The 14,804-nt window shown below is 36.9% G+C and overlaps 1 protein-coding gene across 1 annotated transcript in view; it reads right to left on the minus strand.

Annotated features, from left to right (window-relative positions):
* The window catches only part of puf (ubiquitinyl hydrolase 1 puf), a 92,136-nt gene that overhangs the window by 7,972 nt on the left and 69,360 nt on the right, over positions 1 to 14,804 (minus strand). The window contains exons 20-24 of the mRNA XM_067761172.1: positions 9,236 to 9,332; positions 6,168 to 6,339; positions 5,908 to 6,098; positions 5,474 to 5,826; positions 947 to 1,727 (exon numbers count right to left, since the gene is read on the minus strand). Of these exons, the coding sequence (XP_067617273.1) occupies positions 947 to 1,727; positions 5,474 to 5,826; positions 5,908 to 6,098; positions 6,168 to 6,339; positions 9,236 to 9,332 (1,594 nt within the window). The remainder of the gene's footprint in view (positions 1 to 946; positions 1,728 to 5,473; positions 5,827 to 5,907; positions 6,099 to 6,167; positions 6,340 to 9,235; positions 9,333 to 14,804) is intronic.

Here is a 14,804-nt window from a genome sequence, read left to right on the forward strand (position 1 = left end):
TAAAATTTGGTGAAAGTGCGCTTAATAAAACAAAGTAATAAAGTGTATAATGTTTAATTTTAAAGTTGAAATAAAGTTCTTGAAACCGACGCCAATTTGGTTTAACAAACAGTGCATGCCCTTATTTTCGCTAGAGCATGTACTAACGCGTGTATGAATATGTATGTAGCAAGCATGCGTATTTATGTATTCACATATTTACGTGTGTATATATATGACTTAAACTCCCTTGGTGTGACCAATTGGCACCGGTTGGCGGAGCGAAGGAGCGACTGGCGCGCCTTGTTGGACGGCCATAACCGTTTAGACGGTTAAGCGCCAATTAAGTAAGTAAGTAAGTATATGACAACATACTTTCGTCAAAAGCTGTCGATGGTACTTCGGAACAAGTTTTGTTTATTTGAATTCAGATTTAAGTTATTATTATTTTAAGTAATATTACTAAATATAGCAACAAAATCATTAGAAATGAAATGTACTTATGTGCAATTCATACAAATAAAAAAAAACTACGTCAGTTTAAATATATATATGTCTGGCTTTTATTTTTTCCACAGGTATTAATGTCATATGAACAGAAAACTCTGTTGATATAAAAATTTACGCTATTAATCTAGGAAAAACAGAAATATCTGTTATTTCAATAGATTTCGCTGTCAGTGTCATTTCGACAATAAACACTGTTAATTTAACAGTTTACGCTGCTTATTTCGAATGAACAGAAATCCCTTTCATATTAACAGTTTTGATTGGTATTCTTAGAGAGACAGTAATAATTGTTAATTTAACAAAACTATGGGTAAAGAATAATGAATTTGACTACTAAAACGGCTGAATTACGAATCAACGATTTGTGTGCAGTTGATTCAACATCTTGTTGAATTGACCCGGATTTCGGTTGATTTTACCAGTCTTTTTCTTTCAGTGTACATCTATAGATACTTACTTGTTTGTGCTTTTATTGTTGTAAATGCCCACCCAAAATTTGGGGAACAAATTAAAATGCAAAGGTGCCGCCTCAATTGCAACCAAACAACCTAACTTCACTAATGTTTCATTTAATTGATTTGTATTTACTGCCATGCGCATCATTACATCCAAAAAGTCGTGATAAGGTCGATAGAATGCCTCCACTTGTGCATCATATTCTAAATCAACACCTTTTTGTAATATTTCACCATGTGGTATGCTCATTTGAACCATAGGACGTGGTGGGCGTGGCGTGTTTTTAGACATAGCCGGCCATGGTGCCTTATTGCCACGTCGTGGAAAATATGGTCCCAATGGTCCAATATTGCTTGGGGCATTCGCCACTGATAGATGACAATTAATAAGAATGGGTGCTAATATACTTGTGACATCTAAACTGGGATTGCGTACGAGCTCTTTTAATACTTCCAATGATAGGCGACATATTTCGGGTGGATTGAATGTGTTAAGGAAAGTTGCCAATCGTTTGACAGCATCGGGAAGTCGTTGTTGTTGTTGCTGCTGATGTTGTAATTGCTTTTTGCTAGCGTTCGATGAACCTGGTGGTGCATCTAATCTCGTGCTCATGCGCAACGTTGCAAGTAGCAATACCAATTCACTCAAGAGCTCCTGTAGGTCGCCAGATACGTGACATGCCGTGGCTTCGTGATGCATGGAATGTAACGTATGCAATGCTTCAAAACACATCTCAATGCCGCCATTATAGATGACCAGAAGACGATCTTCGTCGTTGTCAACTGTAATTGTTTAATAGAATATTGTTAAAGGTTTAGTAATACACAGTTGGTGGTCTATAATTATTTAGGCCCAGTTTTTCAGTAGTTGGTTAAGCTAAGCTTAAACTAAGTTTGCTTAATCTCTAGTCAAATTTGAACTCCAGTTAAACTACTGAGCAGTTTTTCAGACACTTTGGGGTTGGCTTTTTTGTGCGGCAACATTGGTTTTTTTATTATATAGATAAGTTGTAGATACGGCAACAGCTGGATTTTGTTTACCCAATAAACATGGACAAAAATTCTCGAATTATATATCTCGTCCCTTTGAGAAATTTTGTAAAATTAAGAGTTTTCGCGTTGATCTCCCGTTATTAATATTTTCCAATTATTATCCAACTTTCGAGAGATTTTAAGAAATGTACAGTTCTCAAATCAATATTCAATACATTTCTCCAGTTGGTGATACCACCAAAACCAACAGCTGTTTATTGTGAGAAATAAACACCTGGGCCCGAATCGTAACATACGATCACGGATTGGTAACTATACGAAAGAAAATTACGTGTACGTCAAACGTAAAAACAAAATAGGATTATAACATACGAAAGCAAACGGAACGTAATTTATTTTCAATTCACAATAAATTCTACGATCCACATTAGATTGGATTGTATTTTTAGCTCACACTAGATTTTGAACTGTCAAATTGGTTGCCAAAATATAAAAAATAAATTAATAACTGCGATGGATCAAATTTTATTGTTTTGTTTGAGCTCCAATAATAGCGAGGGTGATGTAAAGATACTCCAATGGCGGTTAAGAGAGTGCAGTAACCCTTTGGACTTATAGAAAAAAGCGCAAGCAATTCATTTATGTCTTATATCTTGTAAGTTTTAGTTACAGTCTGGAGAAGTTAAATTTGAAGCAAGCGGATACCAAAGCGGGTGTATCGCCATGAATTCCGCCAATATTTCCTTTTGGCTTGGATTAAGCTTGTTTCATTCCGACCATTGTTAATAGCAGTTTGAAATTTGTTATTATATTTTACTTATTCATCCATTTTAACAATTTTTTTACATTTTCAATGACGTTTGTGTGTATACGATCGTTCAATCACTCGTCACGTATGTTGCGATCCAAAATTACGATCGAAGTAGTACGTTCACGTATGTCATAATCCGAAAATCGTATTTTTACGTGACGAGTTATACGATCACGGATGTTACGATTTGGCCCCTGGTTGATAGCAGTAATGTAGCGTAATTAATCAAAAATAAATTATATATATTTTATTTTATTTTCGTGAAAATATTGTAGTGTGGAATTTTACATTTGAGTCGTTAGAGAACCACAAATTGTTAATTAAATTATTTCAACTTAAGTAATAGCATTTTTTGCTTTAAAAAAATCCCTCTTTTGCTGAGTACGCTATGATTCTCGAGTTAGGCCACTGTTTCGAAACAACTCTTGAGATTTTAGAAGCATGCCTAGTTATCAACATTAGCTCTGATGGTACTCAATCCCAAATGCATGTTGGGTATATTCGACGCCATTTCGAACGAACGCAAATAACTGATGGGTTAACTAGAGCTTAACCCTGCCAGATCGGCCGCTTAAGCTCAGCTTAAACTTCATTTAAAGCAGACTGAAAAACTGCAGAATAAGTTTAAGGGTAGTTTAACTGACAAACTGAGTACAACTTGTCTAATAGCGCACATATCAAGCCCTAGCATTGATTTTCCTGATATCCTCTTTGATAATGGAGTTTGCAATTATACCCAGCTGTACTTGTACACAGGGTATTATAACTTTCATTGGAGAACGGTTGGCTGTACAGGTATAAAGTAATCGAGATAGATATAGACTTCCCTATATCAAAATCATCAGTATCGAAAAAAAATTTGATTGAACCATGTCCGTCCGTCTGTCCGTTAACACGATAACTTGAGTAAATATTGAGATATCTTCACCAAATTTGGTACACGAGCTTATATGGACCCAGAATAGTGTGGCATTGAAAATGAGCGAAATCGGATGATAACCACGCCCACTTTTTATATATATAACATTTTGGAAAACACAAAAAACCTGATTATTTAGTAAATAATACACCTAGAATGTTGAAATTTGACGTCCATTCACTTTCATCACTTGTGATTGGGAGAGTTTAGATTGCTTTGCCACTTCCCGTGTAGACTTGCCCAGTTAAAGCAGCTTTTCTACCTCCGCAATCATTTTGTTGTTACGCGGCTTCATTTTGTAAATAAAGGTTAATATTTCCACTTTTCACAGCGAACTAGGACAAACTGATCATAGCTGGAATAGCAAATACCAAGTCAGCCCCTTATCTTAGTAAAATACCGAATAACGGTATTTAACGCCGCTCCTACTTTATCCAAGTGCAAAAAATTTGAATGAGTGCAAAAGTGAACACTATACCTTACTTAAAGACGAATTGTGTTAAATGCATTTGTTGTTGTTTTTGTTTATTAATTAATTTTTGCTCCAAAAACAATGGCAATGCTAATAACCTGGTTGATTTCTGTCATATTATAACACTACGTTTTGTGTATGACACAACCTGCAAAATTGATTCTTAAGTGTTCACTCTGCTCCATAGTATATATATTACATATAGTTTGATTTTGGCGGCCACCGTGGTGTGATGGTAGCGTGCTCCGCCTACCACACCGTATGCCCTGGGTTCGCACCCCGAGCAAAGCAACATACAAATTTTAGAAATAAGGTTTTTCAATTAGAAGAAAATTTTTCTAAGCGGGGTCGCCCCTAGGCAGTGTCTGGCAAGCGCTCCGAGTGTATTTCTGCCATGAAAAGCTCTCAGTGAAAACTCATCTGCCTTGCAGATGCCGTTCGGAGTTGGCATAAAACATGTAGGTCCCGTCCGGCCAATTTGTAGGGAAAATCAAGAGGAGCACGACGCAAATTGGAAGAGAAGCTCGCCCTTAGATCTCTTCGGAGGTTATCGCGCCTTACATTTATTTATTTTTTTTTTATTTGATTTTGGTTCCTCAATCGTTATCGGCTTCGGATTCCATAGACTCAGTTTTTTAATTTGAGTTTAAACTACAGTTAAACTTGACTAGTATTTAACCCTGTCATTTCTGATGCAAAGGCTCAATGTGTCAGTGCCAATACAAGCTGTTGTTAAAGTTAATCTCAATATAATCCTGCCACTATGGCGGTTACTCCAGCGGGTTAGGGGGTCAGAATATTGCCGCGGTATGTATGCCTGTCGTTAGAGGCGACTAAAATACCAGATTCAAGGGGCTGTGTAGCGCAACCCTTCAGGTTGCCAGCGCAATATATAGCTTCTCCAAATCCAATTGTCAACCTCACCTATCCGCGGTGAATCCTGTTTCACTAACAGACGAGGCTCTGGCGACCCCAAGCTCCTCATGGAACTTGGGGGTGGGGAGGGAGGGGATGGCCTGAAGGTTTAATGTGGCCACATAAATCGTTCCCGAGATGGTCGGGCTAGCACCTTAATGGTGCTGTGGTACCGGAGCGTACCTGATCTGTATCCGGCAAAGGATCATTACATCGATAACACTCCCCAAAGCCTTCGGGGAGCAACCTTATCGCTTTAACTTGAACTGGCACTAAAATACTGGGCCACAGTATCCGTTTCACAATGAGTTTGAACTTGGTTTTGGCTTCGGCCCGCCTACGTTTTCAGACTAGGTTTTCGTTTCTGTTTCGTATGTGGTTCGTATTTCGAGTCCGAATAAAGTAATATTCAAACTTACCCAAAATTCGCAGTGCATTTATTAGAGTGCCCCAAGAAACGCGAGCATCCAATCCAGTCAAATATGCAGAAAGTGTTGTGCGACGGAATGTTGTTACCTCATGTTGTTCTTGCTCGCTCGCATCTGGATGCCTTGCAGCAAACAAAGTCATTAGCTTAAACAATTCATCGACAGCAGCAGCATATTGGGTAGGATGTGGGGTTATATTCTTGAAAGCCCATTGTAGGTTTTGATGTGCAGCAAGTTGACGGGTAAGAGCGCGGCTCTGTTCGCAACACGAACGCAACAAACCGTAATATGCTGGTAGCATGGCACGATTATAGGCGACTATTTCCGAGTCATCATGATCAGCTCTTTATAAAAAAAAAAAAACAACAAAACAAAATTTGCATATTTTACTAAACAAATAAAATTCGTGAGTATTTTTAACTTACAAAATATAATTAAATGCAATATTTCGTGTAATTTCGTGACAATTAGCCACAATAAGTGCATTTTCAGGACAATCGACAATTGAATGATGCCAAAATGCTAGTAACGCATGTTTATTGTGATGTGCTGGTACGCTGGGCTCCGATAAACGTGGATGAAATAAATCCCATAAAGCTCGCATATACGGGCCAATCTGCAATTTTGATGATGTGTGATTATTTATTTTATCAAAATTTTTTTACTTATACTAATCATTGTTTACCATTAGTTTTTCATTTTTTGAAACCATGCAGTAGCTAAGTAAGCTAAAGTAAGTTGTAAGTTTGGTGGTGCCATGTATTCCGATGTCTGCATAGGCACGAGCCGGCCGAAGTAAACGCAACAACAAGTTGATAATGTTATGCAATATAATTTGGGCATCACTATTCAAATCACTGTAGCAAAGAGCAGAAATAAATGTTTAATTCCACATACTAAGGCCGGGTTTTTCAGTGCGAGTGTAAACTGCAGTTAAAGTTGACTCGAGTTTAACCTTGCCACTTCTTTCGATAACAACAAACCTTGCTGCTCAGCTCAGTTTAAGCGGTCGAAATGACAGGGCTAACCTCTAGTCAACTTTGACTGGAGTTTAAACTCGCACTGAAAAACCGGGCCTAATTTTAGTTAATATTTATACTAGCGTTGCCAAATGTCCCGTATTTTTCACAAATTTTAAAGTGTCCCGCCGGGAAATGCTATGTCCCGGCATTTTCACAATATCAAAATTAATAAGCTATAATCTGCTACGAAACATGGCCATATTTGCGGCTTCGATTGTATTCAGCTCATTAGCATATTGCATGCAACACTGTAAAGAAGAAAAATTCATCCCTACTGTGGTTCTGAATATTAGCCGTGTTTTTTTTACAACCGTATACGTTTACGTTTTGCGCGTAAAAAAAAACGCTTATCCTCGCTTAAATAATGCTTAGGAGACCCATCTAGCGGCAGTGGTTAAATAACTACCATGCAAAAATAGTTGAATTACGTGTTCCATTTTTTTCATGTTGGAGTACTCTAAAAATACTCCTTTGCAGTGCGTTTGCGGACCACCATCAGCCGATCATTGCTCGTGTTTTAACAACCGTGATCACGACACGATGACGATCGAACAGAGTTGCGAAAAGTAAAATATTGCATACAAATCACTGATAATAAAATTTTACTATGGCAACTCTGATAAAATGCAACCGCGCATCTGATTTTATGTATATATACTATAGTATAGAGAAATACCCTGCAAAAATCGCGAGTACTCCATGCATGCATGTATGGAGTACTCGCTATGGACCAACCGACTGCTCCAAAATTAACCACAATCCATACAAAGAATATGGTCCAATTAACATTGCGATGTCCTAGGACTCGACCATATACTCCAGTTCCGCATTACATCAGAGTAATTCATGGAGTACCCACAGTCCAATAAACATCGTGTAGTGATTATAATCATTAAAAACGAGCAATGATCGGCTTACAATATGTTCGTGTAGGAACATGAGTTGGTCCATTGCTGCATTACAGTGGAGTATAATGGTAAGTACTCCAGTGGACCACATGGTCCAACGATTTTTGCAGGGCTATGGACCAACCGACTGTTCCAAAATTAACCACAATCCATACAAAAAATATGGTCCAATTAATATTGCGATGTCCTAGGACTGGACCATATACTCCAGTTCCGCATTACATCAGAGTAATCCATGGAGTACCCACAGTCCAATAAACATCGTGTAGTGATTACAATCGTTAAAAACGAGCAATGATCGGCTTACAATATGTTCGTGTAGGAACATGAGTTGGTCCATTGCTGCATTACAGTGGAGTATAATGGTAAGTACTCCAGTGGACCACATGGTCCAACGATTTTTGCAGGGTATTCAAAGAGGAATTGTGTCGAAAAGAATTATCGGTGTGAATTTAATTTAAAAGAAAAACAATTGTATTCTTATGTTATTTAGTATTTGCGTGATCTTTTTTATAAATTTTATGTTTTATTTTGGGTGGCTTCTTCTCTAGCGATGGTTTTAAAAGTACTCTTCCATAGCTACTCCAAGGAGTAATGCCCTGAGAGTACTTTCTTAAGTAATCTCCTGTAGGTACTCTATCCAGGGTGGTTTAACGAGCACTCTTTTGCTAGTATTCCAAGGAGTAATGTTTTGAGAGCAGTTTCGGAAGTAATCTTTTGTCGGTACTCCATGGACTAATATTTCAGGAACAGTTTAGAGTACTGTTCCGCAGATACCCCATAGAGTAGTTTTTCTGGAGTACTTTGGCATATGATCATCTGTGGGTGCTCCATGGAGTACTACAGTGAAAGTACTTAGGAAGGTACTCTCACGTATGTACTCTATGGAATACTTACAAACAAAGCGAGAGTGGGATCACCTATTCCTCCTAGGACATCGCAATGTTTATTGGATAACATTTTTTGTATGAATACAGATTAGTTTTGGAGCACTCCTATACTCCTAAAGGAGTATTCCTTACACTATTTATGGAGTACTCGCGTTTTTTGAAGGGTAGCTACAGAACAGGGTGTACCTAAAATCGGAGACACAAACCTCTGGTGGCCATAATGTATAACATATAGCTGAATCAGTTGCGATGAATTGTGGACACGCATAGAATACATAGAATGAGTGTAGAGGGTGAAACATAGACACATATTTCAGTTGCATCTGAGTATAATGCGTATTGAAATTTAGTAGTACTAATTTTATGCGCAGCAATTTCAGAGGTGTATTTAAAGTTTGACGCTTAGCAGTCCATATAAAGTTTAAGCGTAAACGTCTATAGATGTAAAAAAAACACAGGTATTCAATATTCTATGGATTCATTTTCCAAACGTTATTTTAAAACACAACACTTCCCCATGCAAAATGAATATTTAGGTGTGCGAAATGTCAAACATTGGCATGACATTTCGCACACCTAAATATTCATTTTGCATGGGGAAGTGTTGTGTTTTAAAATAACGTTTGGAAAATGAATCCATAGAATATTGAATTCGCATTAAACACAGTAAACGTATTAATTGTTAGCCTGTTTCATAAAAATCTTTGTTATAAATAAGAGTTTAAAAAGTTTAATTCTATCTAAAAATTATTTCGCCGAATGAGCAACCCATACAAATATATAGGTGTTTCTTATTTTTCAAATGTTCCGCGAAATTTTTCAAAATCCCGGGAATTTGGCTCAAATTTGAGGTTTGCCCCGGGAACCCGAAATAAAAGTCTAGCAACCCTAATTTATATACATTTGAATGTACGTGTTGATGGACAAACTTACCGATAAACATGTGCTGACAATTTATGCAAAGAATGAGTTCGGAAATTGGCTCTAAACGGTTGTGATGGCACCAAGGATACAAGCAAATACGCAGCAGCTAGTAAAGTAACAAAAATAGTTTAATATCACTGAGAAACAAGTTCAGGACGATTATCAGCACCGAAATGCTTCCAAATTTTGATGAAATCTATAGACCCATACTTTCGTTTTAATTTGACCCAAGCTCAAATGTCCCTTTTACTGCCCTATTGACTTTTAATTTTTAATCCTAATTGTCCTTGTTCACATAGTATTAAACCTTTGATGGGATAACGGTGGGTTGTAGTTGCATAAAGTAGAGTGCGCCCGCCGGCAGTTTTTGTTTTCAGAGGCCACTGCCGATTAAATGTCTAACAAGTAGGAACTCGCCGATACCGATGCCGATTAATCGGCTCATAGCCAAACGGCTATCAAGGCCTTGAGCTCAGCTATAGTGCGATCGAGGGTGGTCTGGGAGTTACTAACCTCGCTTGCGATTGCATCGAACTATTTTATAATAAAGTTTATATGGGTCCCGGGCCATAGTGATATCACGGGTCAAGCGGATCTCTTAGCCCACATCGGTACAATTGGTTGTAGGTATTCGGGATTCCGCCACCTGTGGTCTGCTCCTGCACAGATGTGCCACGAGTCAACTCAGCAAGTGTTGGGCGGACACCACCTCTTGCAGGGTAGCAATCTTTCCGGCCGGAAGTGGATGGCCGGAGATCTGCCGAAATAATTGGGTTCACTAAGGCTTATCTATCAATGGTCATTGGGGTTTTGACAGGGCACTGTCCACCCATCTTGCTGCAGCTGTATGGAGGAGGATGAAGTGGAATCATCGAGTCACTTTATGCTTGATTGCACAGCTTTTGCCAAAACTAGGCAAAAGTATTTTGGTCGCCACTCACTTAGATCTCCGGAGGATTTATCAAGGTTGAGGTCGGTCTCATTCGAAACTATATCGTTGCTACGCAACCATTCTCTAAGTTGCTTTAGCTACGTCACCGTTATTTTATGTGGTATAAAAACGGACCTTCATGCTATCCAAGAGAGCTTCCACTACCAGGGTAGCTACTATCTAACCTAACCTAAGCTCATACCGGCCGACCATCTTAAATGGGGACTCCGTTTTGATTACTTTATGATTCCACATATTCTGAAAAATTTGTCAAATGTATCAGTTTTGAATTATAAATTGTGCTTAGACTAGAATTCACTGAACTATAAAGCTGCATTTGCAAAGTTTCAAAAAACTCCAAATCAAAATTTCTAAATCTTCATGACTATTTATAAAACTTCGAACTTTTTCCGAATATGTTTTGGAAGATTTCAAAACTGTACTTTATTATACTGAAATTCACTGGAATACAAAACTGCAAAATTTCGAAATCTTCATGAGAGTTTTCAAATATTTCAAATTTTTTCGAAAACGTTTTAGAAATTGGATTAGCCTCCAGAATGAAAATAAGAATTTCCAGATTTTTCCAAGCCACCAAAACATAGAAATTTGAATTCAATATTGGATCGATCCTAATATATTTTATTTATTTATTATCTATGATTTAATCGTCTATACACTTATACATTCGTAAATTTAATGAGTTTGAGAAGTATTCAAAATAATTTCTCTTATTAAACTATTATATTTTTATTATCATTGGAAAAAACTGAAAGGAATTAAACATACTGGATAATAGCTATTTCGACCCTGCCAAAAATCTCTTCAGATATCTTTGTATTTTTAAATAAGAAATTATATTCTTCACGAATGACATTCGAAGTCGAGTCGTCAAATTTCTAACACCGCAGGCCTACCATTAGGCTATCACTGCGTCTGTATGTATGTGGGTTAACTTCAGTTTTTCCCGTTTGTTGTTTTTGTTATTTTTATTTGCTTGCTGCAGTCGAGCTGAATCATTATTTATTTACTGCTTAAAATTTAAATGAAGAAAAATATAGGCGTGGTCTTCTTTGTGTTTTGCTTTTCAAGCTTTCATAGCTGATATTATAACGAGTCAAAAGGCAGATCTTCGAAAAAATTAAAAGCGATTAGTTGCACAACATCATCACCATTCCATACACTTTGATGCTCTGAATCCGAACCAGCTATCAGAATTGGCCTAGCGGCTTCAGGTTTAGTCCTAACCTTAAAACCAAAATCACTGGCGAGTGTGCGTTTGAGGTTAGATACGAACTAGGATCCGCCGAAAAAACCGATAGTCCAACTCTGATTGCGGATTCGAACTCTCAGCACATTAAAGTAAAGCCTTTCCGCAAACTTTAGTGTGTATCTGTGCAATTTATCGCTTATAAGTTTTTTTGGAAGATCTATTGCCAGACCTCGCTTACAATTTTACTTTTTTAATTTTTGATATACAATAATGAAATGTAATATATTGAGAGCGCTGATTTTCGAACTTCTTAATATCTTTGTTTGAAAAAGCTAGATTCAAAAAAACCAAGGAAATTGTTTTTTTTTTTTGTCCAATACCCAGAAAAAGTGATTTTGTTGTATAGTGTAATAAATTTACCCCTTTTAAATACTTATTCTAAAATACTAACTTAATATAAACGTTAAAAACATCATCATTCTTAGTTTAGTTCAATCTAACCGCAGCATTGCTGTTAATAATACGTATATGTAAGTATACATTAGAGCGGGTCAAATTTTTTTCCATCAGGAGTATAGCAAAAACGTAATCTACAGACGATTCTAAGAAAAATTGCTGAAGACACCATAGCTCTAAGTCCCAAAAAAGATTTTAAAAATTAATAACATAACATTACTTTTATTTTGAAAAATACGTTAAAATGATAAATTCTAAGTAAAAAATAATTTTTTAAAATAAATTACATTAATTATAAAAATTGTGTTTTTTTGCTTATTACTTGGAAATATAAGTTTTTTTTTTGTGTTATGATAGGCTTTTCTTGACCATAATGTTGCTTTTAGTGCAAGTAAAACTCCACTATTACGTCCCAACGTTTCGCTAAGCACCTTAGCTTCATCAGGGGCGAAACTGCATTTATTTAAATATTTTTTCAATTTACCAACGTAATTTGACATGAAATTATAATAATAATTGTTTAAAATTTCAACAATGTCCAAAAATTAAAACCAAACAAAAAACAATAAATTTTTGGACATTGTTGAAATTTTAAACAACTATTTTTATAATTTCATGTCAAATTACGTTGGTAAATTGAAAAAATATTTAAATAAATGCAGTTTCGCCCCTGAGGAAGCTAAGGTGCTTAGCGAAACGTTGGGACGTAATAGTGGAGTTTTACTTGTACTAAAAGCAACATTATGGTCAAGAAAAGCCTATAATAACACAAAAATATTTACAATAATTTATTGACCCGCTACAACTAATAAGTTTTTTTTTGAAAATTTGTTTCTACTAAAACGAATTAAAAAAAAGAAAAACTGTCTGAATGAAAGTTGTTGTAAATGTTCTGAATTTATTTTAGCTGTAAAGAAAAAAAATGTTAAAAATGATAATATAGTAGTTAAAAGTTAATTTTATGCTAATTTCTCATAATTTAACCCTGACATCCCTACTAAAATTCAAAAACACTATAGATATTAATACAGATTCTGAAATGTACGTTAAAGGCCTTTAAAGTAAGCGCAATATGATATTTTTCCTATAATTCTATCTCGAAATCGGACTTAGAGCTATGGTGTTTTCAGCAATTTTTCTTAGAATCATCTGTAGATTACGTTTTTGCTATACTCCTGATGAAAAAAAATCCATCCATACAATTTGACCCGCTCTAGTATACATATTGTAACGAATTTACTTGCAAATCCTCTTATTTGCAATTATCTGCTAAGTTCGAATCACTAAACTGTTGAATAAATAACTCCAATTTGTAATAATGCAAAATGGCCTTTATTAAAGTACTTCACAATAACACTCAAACTGTGCAACGAATAGCTTGCTTAATAACCAAACTGATTGATAGCTCAAATGAAACTCTACTATTCAAAATAGTACTGCTATTGCTCGCTAGATATCGTCTTAATCGAAACTGCTTGACAACTCAAATCAAACTGAATTTCAGCGCCTCTACAATTGCCGCCTTTTATACTCTTTGATTTCAACCTTCGCATCTTCTAGAATCTACTAGTCCAGCAGCTCTCAAACTTCTCAGCTGTAACTACAATTGCACAATTTTATATATCTTCTAGGCGCTTCCAGAATCTACTAGTCCAGTAGCTCTCAAACTTCTCAGTTGTAACTACAATTACATAATTTTATACATCTTCTAGGCGCTTCCAGAATCTACTAGTCCAGTAGCTCTCAAACTTCTCAGCTGCAACTACAATTGCACAATTTTATAGTTTTTCTCATTGCATACTTATAGGAGTATCTCAGATATATGCATGTGTTTGTGCATTGACTCTCCGCTGCTCGTATACGTACATGGTACATATATGTAGACGCAGTTATTGTTTCGTTTATGTAGATACATAATGATTGATGCATTCACGTCACTGCTTAGCATCGGCTTAGAGACGATAGCATCACCCCTTAGTTTTGCTAATATTCGTAACACTGCCAACCACCTAAGTCTGATCGTCCCGATCAGACAAATCTCTCGATCTAAACGCTGCCAGCATCTCCAAATGTACCACTCTTCTACTTCGTGGTTTCCCAATGGTTTGTATGCGGTAGATGGTGTCACTGATCTTCTTCACAACTTTGTACGGGCCTTCCCAACTGCACCGAAATTTGGATGGAACACCTTTCCGCCGGTGAGGGTTGTATATCGTACCAAATCTCCCTCCCGGAAACCTTCCAAATTATTTTCCTTGTCGTACCTGTGCTTCATCTTACTACTCATTATCCTGGATCGTTCCCTCGCACTCTGTTGCTTGGCCAATGAACTACTTCGTAGAGCTTGCGCTTGACGGATTGGCTTCGCATAATCAGTATCGTTCCCACATTTCACAACAGTAGTGCGCTCCGGCTTGAAACTACCCTCACATTCTTTCTCGGAAATTCGTTGCTTCGTTTTCCTGCGTCTTTTAGGTTTTGTCAATGCCAGTGTTTCTCTCGCAGGTACTTTTGGTTTTGCTTTATTTGGCCCATTCGACCTATTAACCTTTGCCTTTGACTTCCGTGGTTTTTGTCGAGACTTCTCCACCAGTACTCGATTACTACTGAATTCTTTCCGAAAACTGAAGTTAAGTGGTATATCGATCTTAATGTCATGGTCAACCAAGAAGTCCACCCCAATATGACTTCTTCAACGATATTCGCCACAACGAATTTGTGTAGAACCGTGACCTTTCCAATCAAGACTTCACATATCACTTCCCCCTGAACTTGGTTATACTCGCCAGTGACCGTACGCAACTTTGCTCCAGGTAACGGTTTTATTCTCCTGTTGACCAAGTCAGATCGGATCAAGGAATGAGATGCGCCTGTATCTACAGTCAATACACGTTCTTTACCATCCACATTCCCTCTGACGGTAAGACTGCTAGATTTTCTACCAATTTGCAACACAGATATCACAGGGCACTCATCAC

Source organism: Eurosta solidaginis, chromosome 1, assembly GCF_040869045.1.
Source record: "Eurosta solidaginis isolate ZX-2024a chromosome 1, ASM4086904v1, whole genome shotgun sequence".
In the NCBI taxonomy this organism is placed as follows: Eukaryota; Metazoa; Arthropoda; class Insecta; order Diptera; family Tephritidae; genus Eurosta; species Eurosta solidaginis.